The sequence below is a fragment of the Muscardinus avellanarius genome (genome assembly GCF_963383645.1).
Source record: "Muscardinus avellanarius genome assembly, chromosome: 1".
Taxonomy (NCBI): domain Eukaryota; kingdom Metazoa; phylum Chordata; class Mammalia; order Rodentia; family Gliridae; genus Muscardinus; species Muscardinus avellanarius.
This window is the reverse complement of record NC_137786.1, coordinates 234,056,888-234,072,421: the sequence shown is the minus strand read 5'-3', so window position 1 is coordinate 234,072,421 and position 15,534 is coordinate 234,056,888. Positions and strand designations below refer to the sequence as shown.

Here is a 15,534-nt window from a genome sequence, read left to right as displayed (position 1 = left end):
AAAGCAATCGGAAATGTTAAGAGCAACCTAGTCCTCAAACCTAGCCTAGCCCAAGCCAATTATACCTTAGCCTACCAGCCCAAATGCCCGCTGACTCCCGACCTCGGACTCCACCTAAAAGCCCCATACTGGGGTCAAACCCTCTAGCATTTTGCGCTGACAAGCCCAGCTCCTCTTGTGTCCTCCCTCCAACGCCCCAGGGAAGATGGGGCAGACCTCTGCATGGCCACTCTCCTCCCAGCGGAAGGCCAAATCTCTAACTTCCCCCAAATCCTAGAATCTGCCTGCAGCCTGAATCCGGTGTTCTGACCCAGCCTCCGGCAGGGTGGCTGCTCATAGCTCACCGGTACCCAGCGCCTTTCCCACTCTCTGGCTCCCTCCACGCTGCAGTGGGATGGGGGGACTGGGAGAGGAGGTCAAGGTGCAACCGGAGCCGGCACGAGGATCAAGCCTGGCACACTCACGGTGCACACGCACGCAGTGACGCTTCGTCTGCCCGTGCAGACACGCGCACGTCCTCACGCACACGCATGCCTCCGCACACACCCTCGCGGCCCGGGAGCGTGTCCCCCTCCACCTCTGTCTCCTATCTGGTGTCCCCTCCTCGCCCCCTCCCAGCCTGCGGTGGGGACAGGCACCTGGGGGGCTGCCAGCCGCTGCCCCGGGCCCGCCCTCAGCGCTTCCCGTCCTGCCCGCAGGGGACTCGTGGGGCATGTTGGCTTGCCTGTGTACCGTGCTCTGGCACCTCCCCGCGGTGCCAGCTCTCAACCGCACAGGGGACCCAGGGCCTGGCCCCTCCATCCAGAAAACCTACGACCTCACCCGCTACCTGGAGCACCAACTCCGCAGCTTGGCTGGGACCTACGTGAGTATCCAGCTTAGGCGGCTAGGCGTTGGGCGAAGAGAGAGGAGCAGAGGAGCCGGGTGCGGGAGCACCAGGAGTGGAGGGGTGCTGGTGAATGATGGGGTGACAGGGAGGGGCCTTTGGCTCCAAGCAGTCTCCCTGTCTAGTCTGTCTCCTGCCCTTCCCTCCTAGGTGCCCCCCCACCACGTCCCCATCCCTGGCCCCAGGACTAGGCATGTGGGCAGGCCTTGCACCCGCCTTGGCCCATCGCCCCACTGGCTGCCAGCCCAGCCGCCCGCCTCCCCCTGGGGGCCGGGGAAGTCTCCTCTGTTTACACGGTGTTGTGGTGTCTCTCGCACGGGCGGGGCTGGGTGGGGATGGAGGGGCCCCACCCCCATGCCTGTGTTCCAGCTCGCCTCTGCCCCCAGACCTGGGGCCCTGCAGCTCTGGACCCATGGGCCTCCCTCGTCTGCCTCTCCCATCCTGGCCAGGCCTCCTAGGGGGGTCACTGGGGGAAGGGGGCTGCAGAGAACCCAGGCTAGCAGGGGCAGGGATTAGGCTGTGGAGGGCGGGTGTGCCATAGGATTTGGGGGCATTCCGAGGTGTTCAGAGGGCCCAGGAGAGCGAGGAGGGCTGGAGGAGTGAGGACCATGGGGAACCCGGCCCCCTCTTCCCGTGTTCCTCTTCCACATCCCAGACCCTACTCTGGAGCCAGGGAAGGAAAAGGGAGGAGGGTGGCGGGGGAGCTGGCTCCAGCCCCGGGATACACCGAGGAAATTAGTTTGTCTCTGTGCTTGTCAGCGTGTGAACCTCCCCCTGGGCCCTGGCCTATCCCAGGCCTCGCCCCTCTCCTCTCCCTCACACCCCCTTCCCTGGGCCCCAGGCCATTCCCCTGAGGGCTGGCGAGGGCTGTGCCCTCTCCCCTTACTAGCTGTCTCCATGCCCTTCCTCCTGCCTCTTCTTGAGACTGCCTCAGTCTCTTCTTTCTGCAGCCTTGCTCCTAGCAGCTGGACCCGGCCTCGGGCGCTGATGAGTACCCTCCGTCCCCGTGCCTTCAGCTGGACCGACGGGGCGAGTCAAGGAGGACCTCTGATGCCAAAGGCCCCTCTGCCCTCCACCCTTCCTCTCTCTTCCTGTGCAGAAACCTTCGCCCGACTCTGCTACCCCCTCCAGTTCCGACCCTTTCTCGCTCCTGCCTTCCCCTGCCAAATTTCTCAAAGGAGTGGTCTACACCCTCTGCCTCCACTTCCTCTCCACCCACTCACTCCTTAACCCCTGCAGTCTGGCTCCCAGGCCACACCACGGCGCTCTCCCAGGTCGGCGTCTCCTTCTCACGAGCCTGAGGCTCATTCTTGGGGTTTTGCAGAGCACTGCCGCCCTCGCCAGCTCCTCTTCTCTGGCCTCTGCGCTCTCCTGGGCCAGCTCCTACCTCTCGGCCTGGCCTCCGGCCTCCTCGGGGCTCTTCCTCCTCTCTCGCTGCCCCACGGCTTGCCCGCTTCACTGGGCCAACCAACGCGCCCTTCCTGAGCGGCTCCTGTGTGGCTCCTTTTCTACGCCTCTCCACGGGGAAGCTCAGCACCCCACTGCTTCAGCTGTCACCTCCTTGCCAATGCACCCCTGTTGGACAGACTCGGGGATGCCCAGGAATGGGACAGAGAGGCCTAGTGCGGAGCTGGGGCCGGTATCAGGGAACACGAGAGGTAGTTGCACTGGGGCAAGCGGCCACCTGGCCTCCTCCTTCCCCATCGCCCTCTCCTTTCCACAGCTGAACTACCTGGGGCCCCCTTTCAACGAGCCCGACTTCAACCCACCTCGGCTGGGGGCAGAGACCCTGCCCAGGGCCACCGTCAACTTGGAAGTGTGGCGCAGCCTCAATGACAAACTGCGGCTGACCCAGAACTATGAGGCCTACAGCCACCTGCTGTGCTACCTGCACGGCCTCAACAGGCAGGCCACCTCGGCCGAGCTGCGCCGCAGCCTGGCCCACTTCCGCACTAGCCTCCAGGGCCTGCTGGGCAGCATCGCGGGCGTCATGGCCGCCCTGGGCTACCCGCTGCCCCAGCCTCTGCCCGGGACTGAGCCGGCCTGGGCTCCCGGCCCTGCCCACAGTGACTTCCTCCAGAAGATGGACGACTTCTGGCTGCTGAAGGAGCTGCAGACCTGGCTGTGGCGTTCTGCCAAGGACTTCAACCGGCTTAAGAAGAAAACGCAGCCTCCGGCAGCTGCGGTCACCCTGCACCTGGAGGCCCATGGCTTCTGATCTCTGACCTTTACCACCTCTTCCACCCTGCGCCCCTTCGAGCCCCCCTCTGGCTCTGGGAGGGAGAAGCCCATACGCCAACACTTCTTGCACCCAGAGACAAGCGTCAGAGCCCGGGCGCTCCCTGGCCTTAAATGGGAATGTGGCACGATCCCCGCTCCCAGAGTCCTCTGGGTCTGGGGAAGAGGTGCGGACTGCGCCATCCTGTTCGCACGGAGATGACGCTCGAGGGAGTCGGTGTCTCCCTTGAGAAGGTTCCTGCCACCTCTCGCGCGCGGGCCCACCACCTGCTGCTGCCCGCTCAGTCCCCCATGGGGCACTCCCAGAAGCACACCAGGGGGCCACCGTAGCATGTGCCTTTGGGGCAGAGACCCTCTCTCCTTGGATGGGTGTTGCTCCCTTACCCCAAGAACCATACGTCCAGTTCAGGAAACGAATCTGCCAAGAGTCTGGATGAGAAGAGATGGAAGAAGAAGGGAAGGGTGGCGTCTGCACTGGAGGCGACCAAGAACCAGAAGAGATTCTGAAAGAGAAGGGCGTGCGGGCACACCAGGCCCAGCACACCAGAGACTCAGTGTCGCGGGGTGGCGGGAGGAGTGTGGGGAGCACCAAGACCTTGCCCCGGATCTTCTCACCGGCTCCACACGCCGCCTCTGTCCCCTTTCCCGGGGCATCTGTGGCTGCCCGGGCTGGGGAGGCAGCCACGGCCACGGCCACGGGGGTTCCTCAAAGTTTACATTGCAGTAGCATTGCGGGGTGCGCGGGGCAGCCCCCCGGGCCCTGCCCCCAGCCCCACCTACTCATGACTCTAAGTTGTATTAATATTTATTTATTTGGAGATGTTATTTATTAGATGATATTTATTGCAGAATTTCTATTCTTGTATTAACAAATAAAATGCTTGCCCCAGAACACAGTCTCTTCACCTTGCCTACCCTCCCGGGCCCCACGGCTCTCGCTCCTGCCCTCACTGTCCCCTCACCCCAGGGAGGTGCAGGGCTTGAGGAAGAGGGTGTCCTCTCCCCCCCCCCCAGGGAGGTGCACACCGGGACCTGCCTGCTCCCCCAGCCTGGGATGCTGCAGTCCTCCCTGCTGGGCCCTCCGAGGGGGCTGTGGCTTGCTTGTTGTCCTGCCTCTGTTCAGTCTTCTTTACCTCTGGTGGCTTCTGCACGTCTTCCTGCCTGCTACCCCCCTGACTCCCGGAACAAAGCTGTTCTGCCCCTGAGGCGGTCCCTGGGCACATCCCTGCACCCCACCCGAGGCTGCCCCAGCGGGGACCCTCCCCTCAGCACCCTTCCTCTCCTGGGGGCAATAGACTGCAGCTGAGCGCAGCTCTCAGCTGGGACTCTGTTCCTGTCTCATATTGGGGGAAAGAGAATTCCTCTTGGACAGTGGAGAATGGGGCGCGGTGGCGCACCCCTGTTAATCCCAGCATTCAGGAGGCTGAGACAGGAGGATCGCAGACAGCCTCAGCTACTTAGTGAGGCCCTCCGCAACTCTGTGAGACCCTGTTTCAAAATAAAGAATAAAAAATTGGGCAAGGGGTGTAGCTCGGAGGTCGAATGCCCCTGGGTTCCATGCCCAGACCCGCAAAAAAAAAAAAAAAAAAGAAAGGAGAAGGGGTAAATACATCCCTCAGAGCTTGGTGGTGAAGGGGCACAATTAGGAGTGGTTTTTGGTTTGCTTTGGGGTTGTCATTAATTAATTGATTGATTATTATTTTTATTTATTTATTTTTGCAATAGTGGGAATTGAACGTGGGGCATTCTACCTCCGAGCTCCATCCCCAGCCCTATTTTTTTTATTCTTTATTCAGAAACAGGGTCACACTAAGTGACTGAGACTGACTGCAAATCTGCGCTCCTAAGCGTGCACCACCATGCTGGCTTTGTTTGTTTGTTTGTTTGTTTATTGCCGTACTGGGGTTCCTGGAAACCCTTCTACCACCAGGCTACACTCCCAGACCTATTTTATATTTTTATTTGGAAACAGGGTCTCTTAAGTCAGAGAGGCTGGCTTCGAACCTGTGCGATCCTCCTGTCTGCGCCTCCCAAGCGTGGGCATTACAAGCGTGAGTCACCACGCCAGGCATGGCTTTATTTATTTATTCACTCATTCATTTGTTTTTATGACACTAGGGATTTATTTATTTATTTATTTTTGGTACTGGAGATGGAACCAGGGGCATTGTACCTTCAAGCTACACCTCCAGCCCTTTATTTTATTCTTTCTCTTTCTTTCTTTCTTTCTTTCTTTCTTTCTTTCTTTCTTTCTTTCTTTCTTTCTTTCTATTTTTGCGGTCCTGGGGATGGAACCCAGAAACATTCTACCTCCGAGCTGTCTCAGCGTCCCAAATGCTCGGATTACAAGTTTGTGCCACCACATCTGGCTTTATTCTTTATTCTTTCTATCTATTTATTTTGGTGGTACTGGGGGTGGAACCCATAGGCTTTCTACCTCCGGGTTATACTCCCAGACCTATTTTTTTATATTTTTATTTGGAAACAGGATCTCACTAAGTTGCTGAGAGCCTCACTAAGCAGCTGAGGCTGGCTTTGAACCTGTGCGATCCTCCTGTCTCAGCCTCCCAAGCGCTGGGATTACAAGTGTGAGCTACCACACCCGGTTTTATTCTTTATTTGGAAACAGGGTCTCATTTACTTGCAGAGGGCCTCACTAAGCAGCTGAGGCTGTCTGTGAATCGAGATCCTCCTGTATGAGCCTCCCATATACCGGGAGGGATTACAAGCGTGCGCCACCACGCCCAACTGCGGCTTTCTTTTTTATACAGACAAGTTCTAAGGAGAGGTCTGTGGAGTGTGTGGAGTGTATTAGAGAACCCGCAGCAGAATCCAGAGGCTTGCTGAACAGCCACGAACCAGAGCCAGCTGATCTCAGCAGACGCGCCTTTCTCATGGACCCATTACATTTTTTTTTGGCGGTACTGGGGATGGAAACCAGGGGCATTCTACCTCCGAGCTACACCCCCCGCCCTATTTTATATTTTATTTGGAAACAAGGTCTCTTAGGCCAGCTGAGGCTGGCTTCAAACCTGCGTGATCCTCCTGTCTCAGCATCCCAAGCGCGGGGATTACAAGCGTGCGCCACCACGCCTGGCTTTATTCTTTATTTTGAAACAGGGTCTCACTGAGTTGCAAAGGGCCTCTCTAAGTAGCTGAGGCTGTCCGCGAACCACAATCCTCGTGTCTCAGCCTCCTGAATGCTGGGATTACAAGCATGCGCCACCACGCCCAACTCTATTTTATATTTTGGAACAGAGTCTCTGCTGGGCTTGAGCTTGTCCTCAAACCTGTGATTCTCCTGTCTCAGCTGTCCGAGTACTGGGTTTATAGGTGTGTGCCACCATGGCGGGCTCAGAAACCCTATTGTTGCTGGGCATGGTGGTGCATGCTTATACCAAAGAAAAAAAAAGAAACATTTTTTTTTTTTTTTTTGCGGGGGCGGGTTTGGAGATGGAACCCAGGGGCATTCAACCTCCAAGCTATACCCCCTGCCCTATTTTTTATTCTTTATTTTGAAACTGGGTCTCACTAAGTTGCAGAGGGCCTCACTAAGTAGCTGAGGCTGGCCGCGAACTGCGATCCTCTGGTCTCAGCCTCCCGAATGCTGGGATTCCAATCGTGCACCACCACACCCGGCTTGAAAAGAAACCTTATTGTTGAGTGGCGGGGAGGCACAGGGTGCAGCCAGGCAAGGTGGGCAGTAGAGGAGAACAGAGGCAAGGAACAGTCTGGTTTGGGAGAGGCACCGTGTGGAGTGCTGAACTCGGGGATGCCAAGGGTGCAGAGCTGCCTGGGGCAGCGCTCAAAGCTCTAGCCCTGAACTCTCCCAAACAGCTCCTAGTCACGGTGACAAGGGTGTGGGCCTTCCTTTGGGCTTTGGCACCGTGTCCTGCCCGGCCACTTGTAAAATCCCAGCACATGGGACAGGTAGGTCCTGCAAACAACAGGTCATCAGTGTTTTATTTTATCTTTTTGTGGTACTGGTGATGGAACCCAGGGGCATTCTATCTCTGAGCTACACCCCCAGCCCTATGTTTTTTATTCTTTATTTTGAAACAGAGTCTCACTGAGTTGCAGAGGGTCTCACTAAGTAGCTGAGGCTGGCCGCAAACCCGGATCCTCCAGTCTCAGCCTCCTGAATGCTGAGATGACGAGCGCGCGCCACCTTTTCTGTGTATCCTCGTCACTTCTTCAAGTATGGCTGCTTCTTATCTGATGAGTTCTCTGCTCATTGAGGGTGTGTGTGTGTGTGTCTGTGTGTGTGGTACTGGGGACTGAACCCAGGGGCGTTCTACCTCTCATCTACACCCCTAGCCCTTTTTATTTATTTATTTTTATTTTGAAATAGGTTCCGGCTGGGGTGTGGCACCCATGTGTAACCTCAGTACTTGAGAGACAGAGACAGCAACTCAAAAAATGAAAAAGGATGGTGGTGCGCCTCAGTAGATGCCCCTGCATTCAACCCACAGCACCACGATGGGAGGGGTGAAAAAATGAATGCAAAAAAGAAAATGGGTTCCAGCTAAGCTGCTCAGGGCCCCTCTAAGCTACTGGGGCTGGCTTCGAATTTGTGACCCTCCCGTCTCAGCCTCCCAAGCCCTGGGATTAGAGGCACATATCACTGCATCTGGTGTAGGTTCCAACTCCTTTTTTATTTTTATTTTTTTGTGGTACTGGGGATGGAAGCTAGGGCCATTCTACCTCTGAGCTAAGCCTCCAGCCCTATATTTTTATTCTTTATTTTGAAATAGGGTCTCACTGAGTTGCAGAGGGCCTCGCTAAGTAGCTGAGGCTGTCCACGAACCACAATCCTCCTGTCCCAGCCTCCCGAATGCTGGGATTACAAGCATGCGCCACCATGCCCCACTAAGTTTCAACTCTTAAGCACAGCCGTATATCAGGAGCCCAGGTGTATTCAGAGATAAATATGCAAATATCTGGGGGCTGGGCCTGTCAGAGACAGGAGGCTCAGACAGAGACTTGAGGGCAGCTGCAGTAATACAATGACACTCTCAGCAGCCTACACAGACCCTGCTTAAAAAAAAAAAAAAGCTGGGCATGGTGGAGCACACCTGAAAATCCCTGCACTTGAGAGGCTGAGACAGGAGGATCAAAGATTTAAGGACAGCCTCAGCAAGTAGTAAGACTCATCAACCTATTGAGACCTGTTTCCAAATAAGAAATAAAATTGGACTAGGGGTGTAGCTTGAAGGTAGACTGTCTCTGGGTTCAATCCCCAGTAACACACACACACACACACACACACACACACACACACACACACACACATAGCAGGGCGTGGTGGTGCACACTTGTACCCCAGTACTTGGGAGGCTGAGACAGGACTGAAGGCCTCAGCAAGTAGTGAGACTCTTGTCAACCTAGCAAGACCCTGTTTAAAAATAAATAAATTAAAAATAAGAGGACGTGGTGACACACACTCGCAATCCCAGCATTTGGGAGGCTGAGACTGGAGGATCGCAGGTTCGCAGACAGCCTCAGCTACTACTTAGTGAGGCCCTTTGCAACTCGGTGAGACCCTGTTTCAAAATAAAGAATAAAAAATAGGGCTGGGGGCATAGCTCAGAGGTAGAACGCCCCTGGGCTCAATCCCCAGTAACACAAAATAAATTAGTAAATAAATAAAATATAGGGCCGGGCGTGGTGGCGCACACTTGTAATCCCCACGCTTGGGAGACAGAGACCGGAGGATCACGCAGGTTTGAAGCCAGCCGCGGGCTGGCTTGGGAGACCCTGTTTCCAAATAAAAATGTAAAAATAGGTCTGGGAGTGTAGCCCGGAGGTAGAAGGGATTCCAAGAACCCCAGTACCACCAAAATAAATAAATAAAATAAATAAATAAATAAAATATAAAATTAAAATATTAAAATTGGGTTGGGGTGTGTCTCGGAAGTAGAATGTCCCTGGGTTCAAACCCCAGTACCGCCAAAAAAAAAAAAAAAAAAGATAGGAGAATCAGAAGTTTGAGACCAGCTTCAAAACTTAGCAAGACCTTGTTACAAAAGAAAAAGGGCTGGGGATCCAGGCATGGTGCCGCACACTTGTAATCCCAGTCCTTGGAAGACTGAGACAAGATAGCAGGTTCGAAGCCAGCCTCAGCTATTTAGTAAGGCCCTTTGCAACTTAGTGAGACCCTGTTTCTAAATAAAGAATAAAAAATAGGTCTGGGAGTATAGCCTGGAGATAGAAAGCCCCTGGGTTCCATACCCAATACCACAAAAAAAAAAAAAAAAAAAAAAAAGAAAGAAGGAAAAAAAGAAAAGAAAAGAAAGAAAGAAAGAAAAGAGAAAGAAAAAGGGCTGGGGCTGTAGCTTGGAAGAATGCCCCTGGGCTCTATTTGCAGTCCCCCCAGCGCAAGCGCGCACACACACACACACACACACACACACACACACACACACCAGCCTTGTGAGCTTCCTGTTTTTGTAAAGACTGCGCCACCTTCTGGACTTCGGGACCCCCTCGGCACACAGCAAGGCTCATCTGCCCACTCGGCCCACACAGAGCACTTCCATGGATGGGGAAGGCGAAGGGGGTCCTCTGTCCCACCAGCCTAGGGCACAAGGGCCATGACTCAGGCCTGGCCCCACGCTTCCCCTTCTTCTCTGGAGCCACACTGCCCCTGCCTTTGTCCCTTCAATTGCTGGGCTCCCTGACTCAGCCTGGCACCCGAATTTCCCAGCAGGGGACAAAGCCTCCTCAGGACAACTGTGTGCAAACTTCAGAGCCAGAGTTCCGGCCCTTTCCCTAGCCACAACCATCAGGGCCCCCAACCTCGCTAGTTCGGAGGTCATCCTAGGCCCCTCCCAACTTGCCCTGACCTCCCAGGCCTGGCTTATGGGGAGTCCCCAGGGGGGCCTGCCGGGCTTAGCTGGACCTTCTTCCCAGCTGGGCAAAGTCTGACACCTGGTGGCCAAGGTGAGAAACAGCCACGGGGGCCCCTTCTCAAATCAGAATCTCCCTGGGGCTGATGGCCCAGGTAAGAGGGAAAGGAGCCAGAGTAGTGTGATGTGTGTGTGTGTGTGTGGGGGGGGGGGCAAGGCAGAAGAGATATCAGAGACCCATGGGAGTCTTCGTCACCCCAGCTCTCGCTCCCTAAACCCGCGGGACCGAGAACCTGCCCCAAGGAGAGGGAGTGGCAAGGAGGAGCCCCTGGAAGAAGTGCATAATGGGGGCCTGGGGTGTTCGTCTGGCTGCCCAGAATCCCCTAAGCTGGCCTGATATCCACCACAGGGTGGGTGGCGGGCTCGAGGGCCTGGGGAAGGGGGTGCTGAAGAGAGAGAAGAAAAGCTGGGTACTCCCCGTGGCCCCAAGCAGCTGCTCCCCTCTCTCTACCCGACCTGCCTGGCTCCCCCCAAATGCCCTGAGCTGGGGCAGCGAGGGGAGGGGCTCCCAGGGCACCTGCCCGCCATTCTGCCACACTGAGCTAAGCCCCCATCCTCCTTCTGCCACAGTAAGCCTGGCCCCAGGAACACCTGGGCTTCTGTTTTCATTCTTTTCTCCCCTGGGCTCGCCTGGACTTTGGTCTTGGCTCTGAGGCCAGGGCCTTGGGTGTTCCTAAGGTGCAAAGGTCACTCTTGATAGAACAGTCACCAGCGTCGGGGTGTCAGGGTCTAACACAGGGAACCTACAGGAAGAGAGAAACACGCCCCCACTCAAGCTCCTGGCCTGACCACCAGCCTGAAGCCTGAACTGTAACAGGCCAGGACAGCAGTTTTTTGGGGCCCAGGAAGCTGCCCAAGTAGGGGAGGGGCGCTAGGCTGGGAGGGAAAGGACCACCCTGTTGAGGAGTCAAAGGGGGCAAGACCCGAGTCTGGGTGAGCAGCGCACCTTTAGCGACCCAGAGGCCCAGTGGGGAGTGTTTCCAATTCCCTGGGTGCCACCTCTCCCCTTGGGGCTCAGTCCCACTGCTCTGGGATGACTGAGAGAAGTGCCTGCTGCCTAGACAGGGTTCCCTCGCCCCCAGGCAGAGGCCAGTGCCGGGGCCCCTGCACTTGGCCTGACCACCGGGCTCTCTGGGTACCAGAGCGCTGGCCTATGGGACTCATCTTCCAGGCCCAGTGGGAGAAGGTAGCTCGGCCTGAGCCGGGCAGAGCGGGGGGCAGCTGGCAAGGATGGCCTGGCCCGGAGAGTGCCCACAAAACAGGTCAAGGGTGCCAGAGGAGAGAAGGGAATCCGCCCAGGCAGCGGTGGGAGCCGCGCAGCCACAGCCGCCCAGTGGCACACCCCATTTCACGCTCTCTGGGAGGTGGCAGGCCCCACGGCTATCAGCTTTCAGGAGTGGGACAAACCAGGAATGGGGAGGGGTCTGCCCCACCCAAGGCCCCTACTCCTTGCAGGCTTTGTGTACTCAGGAGGTGGGTGCCACACCTCTGGGAACAGCCCAGAAGCCCCCGCTGAGAGGCCTTCTAGGGAGGGACGTCAGCCCCCCAGAGCTTGGGCGCCATCCGTCCCAGGGCTGGGTGCCTGAGTGGGCCCTCAGCCTGGCAGAGGCCTCCCTGTCACCCCCCCCCCCGACTCAGCAGGGCCCCTTCTCCCTGGATGTGGGCCCCACTTAGTCAACGAGGCGGATGGGGGGATTAGACCTGGCCCAGCCCAAAAGACAAGACGGAGCAGGGCCCTCCAGCTCTGCCAGGGCCCCCACGCCCAGCCCCCCTCCAGGAAGCTGATGGGGAGAGCCAGGCAGAAAGGGGCCCCTGAGGAGGCCCGCCCTCCTTGGTGGTCCCGGCTCTAGAACCTTCTCCTCTGCTCCCACACACACCGGGGCCCAGGCCTTTCTACACCAGACGGAGGAAGCAGACTCCTGAGAGCAGGCACAGCCCTGACACAACTGAAAGCCGGTACCGGATGGGCCCTCCGGGGGTGATTAGTGCTGGGCTGCTCCTCAGCTGGTTCCCAGACTCCCACTGGCCAGCACTTTTGCCTGCTGCCAGGAAGCTGGTGAGGGGGCGTGGGGGTGAGTCAGCAGATGACCGGAGCCCAGGAGACAAAGGTCATGGGTGGAGAATTGAGAGACACTGTTTACCACAGTCCACCTCCTCCAGGAGGCCTTCCCAGACTAACCATCCTTGGGGTCATAGCAGGGCCCAGACTCCCCCTTCTCAGCTCTTCTGTCAGGAAATGCACCCTTGCGTCACAGCTGGATGCCCCCCTGCTCTGCCAGCGTGAGCCCCTGGGGGCGCAGGCAGGGTCTGCTGTTGGATTGGGGCCCCACAATACCCGTTACTAACAACGGGGATCATGCTTTATTTATACCTCCCCCTTTCAAAAATCTTTTTTTTTTTTTTTTTACTGGTACCTTTTGTTTCCCCTTTTGCCCTCCGAGCTACACCCCCTGCCCTATTTCTTATTTTTTTTTTTTGAAACAGGGTCTCACTGAGTTGCAGAGGGTCTCACTAAGAAGCTGAGGCTGCCTGTGAACTGTGATCCTCAGGTCTCAGCCTCTCGACTGCTGGGATTACAAGCGTGTGCCACCACTTGTTTTGAAACAGGGACTCCCTGAGTAGCAAAGGGCCTCACTAAGTAGCGGAGGCTGTAAAAAATCTTTTGACATCTATTTTAATATATGGGGAAACGCTTTGAATAGTACGTGGCACTTGGCAAGTGCAATGTGAGGGTTAGTCTTGTCGATTTTATTTTCTGCTTGTACATCATTGTGAGAAACAGGGCAAATGTTGCCAATTTGGGGGATCCTGGCATATTGTGAGGGGGGGACAAGACCTCTGCCCTGGCCTCCGGCTTGCTTTGAAATCTTCCTGACTAGGAGGGCAGGCAAGAGGAGGCTGCTGGACACCAGGAAGCCACAGGGCAATCGCCTGCCTGAACTAGGAGCGGGCAGTGTCTTTGGACGCAGACTGTGAGAAAAAAACCCTGAGGCCCCTGGGCTTCTCCAGTCGGGTCTCCTGGGGCCGATGAGGGCGGAGTGGGAGCAGGGACGGGGTCTGGATTAGCCCAGAGTCGCGTCGGACTTCCAGATCTGACCGGATAGTGCTTAGCGGCCAAGGGGCCAGAGTGGAAGGTTCCAGCTGGGCTCAGGGGAGTTACGAACTGGCCACGGGGATTAGTGAGGCTGAAAAGAACATTTGCCTAGGAAGGGGAAACGGGAAGTGAGAGCTGAGGATAACGCTCTGCACCTCCCTGGGGACCCGTGTAGACCAATGGGGACAGAAGGAGGTGGTGAAGTCTGGGGCATCTTGACAGGTCCGCCCGGCCGAGCCCCTCCTCCTCCAGAGCACAGCTGCGCAGCTGCCCTGCCCCTTGCCCTGCGCCGCCCACCATTGGCCAGAGTCAGAGCCCCGCCCCGCAGAGGCGGCCCGCCATTGGCTCAGGGCTCTGATGTTTGCAAACTTGTGGGGGTGGGAGACAGGCGTCATTCCCTGGAACCGGGTGACTTCCTCTCTCTGCGTGTCTGGGTCATCTTGTCTGCCCGTCGCTGCTGGCCTGCCCTCTCTCTCTCTCTCTCTCTCTCTCTCTCTCTCTCTCTCTCTCTCTCCCTCTCCCTCTCCCTCTCCCTCTCTCTCTCCCACTCTCAGCAGCTGTCTCTCGCTCGCTCGCCCGCTGGCCGGTCTCTTGTCCCCGAAGTCGCCTCCTTCGCCTGCCTGGGTGGCCGCCATGGGCCGGAAGCGGCTCGTCACTGACTCCTACCCTGTTGTGAAGCGAGGGGAGGGGCACGCTGGGCACAGCAAGGGGGATCTGGCACCAGAACTAGGTCTCTGAGGCGTGGGGGCGGCGGGAGAGAGGACACGCAGGGACCCCAGAGGCCCGTGGGCGGGGGCAGACGGAAGGGGAAGCGAGCGCGGCCTCTCCTTGCGACGCACGGTCTGGCTGCGGGATGGAGGAGGCAGCGGCGGGGAGCGAGCCAGGGAGGCGCAGCTGTGGGGCCTGGGCAGGCCTGAGGGGCAGCGTGTCGTTGCAGGGGAGGAGCCCCAGGTCCCCAGCGAGGAGGAGGAGGAGCTGGAGCTGCTGAGGCAGTTTGACCTGGCGTGGCAGTACGGGCCCTGCACAGGTGAGACCTCACTTGCCACCGCTGCCCTCCACCCCCAGGGCACAGCCGGAGCTGGCCCTGCCACCCAGGCCTCTGGGGAGTGGCCCAAGTGCCTGTCTGACTCTCAAGCACTGTTACCCGCGACTGGGGTGTGTGGGCTCTGGAGACACACCCCCGCCTGTTCCAAAGCCCGGACCCTTCCCCTTGCCCCCCACGAGCCCCCTGAGTTATCTCCTTGCCAGGGATCACACGGCTGCAGCGCTGGCTTCGGGCAGAGCAGATGGGCTTGGAGCCTCCCCCCGAAGTGCGTGAGGTGCTGAAGACCCACCCCGGAGACCCCCGCTTCCAGTGCAGGTCAGGCCAGGCTGAGGGGGCCTTCAGGGAGCCGGGGTCTTGTGAGGCACCACCACCCTGTTGGCCTGGGTGGGGGCTTCCCTGGCCTGAGGGAGAGTGGATGCAGGCTTGGGGGTCCTTGCTGAGCCAGCAGGCAAGCAGGGTGTCCAAGGTGCATGGGTCAGGAAGACCATGGCTTTAATCTTTTTTTTTTTTTTTTTTTGGCATTACTGGGGATGGAACCCAGAGGCGTTCTACCTCCGAGCTACACCCTCAGCCCTATCTTTTATTCTTTATTTTGAAACAGGATCTCACTGAGTTGCAAGGGGCCTCACTAAGTAGTAGCTGAGGTTGTCCATGAACCTGGATCCTCTTGTCTCAGCCTCCCAAATGCTGGGATTACAAGCATGTGTCTGGCTTTGGCATTACTCATTTTTATAGCTACAAGTGCGCTCAGGGTGCCAGGGACTATCCATTTGGTATGAGGAGGTTTGCTAGGACTGTGCAAATGTCCAAGAACGGGGGCTGGCAAAGCCACATCAAGGGTCTTGACTGATGGCCCTCCTGCCTCATCTTCCACAGCCTCTGGCACCTCTATCCCCTTTGAGACCCCGTCGAGGCTGTCCTGCCCCTGACAGCCCTGCTAGCCACGGAGGGCGTCAGGACAGAAGGGATAACCTGCTACTGCTCAGCTCAGCCCTGCTGTGGAGGAACACCGGCAGGCCGGATGGAGAAGTCTGGCTCAACACCTTTGCAGAGCCAGCAGGCACCAGAGCCCCTTCGGAGCACCCCTCGATGGAGAGCGGTCTCTGGGGACCAGGATCTGCCGTGACTCCCAGTGCCTGCCGCACCTGCCCTGGCCTATGGTGTAGCAAAATGAGGCCCGGCCTTGCACAGAGCCAGGTGCCAGCGGACGAATTCGGAGGCCGAGATGCATCTCCAGTGCTTGGAAGCTGAGGGCGGATGGCTGAGTTCACACATGCTTCAATAAAGAACACTGCATCTGGAATCCTGACCTCTAGTCCCTAATCCAACCCTGCTTGGGCTGGAGTCCCTAGCAGGGTTTTAG

At 57.4% G+C, this 15,534-nt stretch overlaps 2 protein-coding genes across 2 annotated transcripts; both read left to right on the top strand.

Moving 5' to 3' along the window:
• Positions 1 to 712: 712 nt before the first annotated feature.
• Positions 713 to 3,104, top strand: CLCF1 (cardiotrophin like cytokine factor 1; the record flags this gene model as incomplete). Its single annotated transcript, XM_080708265.1, has 2 exons — positions 713 to 865; positions 2,610 to 3,104. 2 exons carry the CDS (start codon positions 713 to 715, stop codon positions 3,102 to 3,104), a joined length of 648 nt encoding a protein of 215 aa, XP_080564391.1.
• Positions 3,105 to 13,759: 10,655 nt separating this feature from the next.
• Positions 13,760 to 15,124, top strand: POLD4 (DNA polymerase delta 4, accessory subunit; the record flags this gene model as incomplete). The annotated part of the gene is made up of 4 exons (XM_080706180.1): positions 13,760 to 13,856; positions 14,064 to 14,153; positions 14,375 to 14,486; positions 15,048 to 15,124. 4 exons carry the CDS (start codon positions 13,760 to 13,762, stop codon positions 15,070 to 15,072), a joined length of 324 nt encoding a protein of 107 aa, XP_080562306.1. The 3' UTR covers positions 15,073 to 15,124.
• Positions 15,125 to 15,534: the final 410 nt, after the last annotated feature.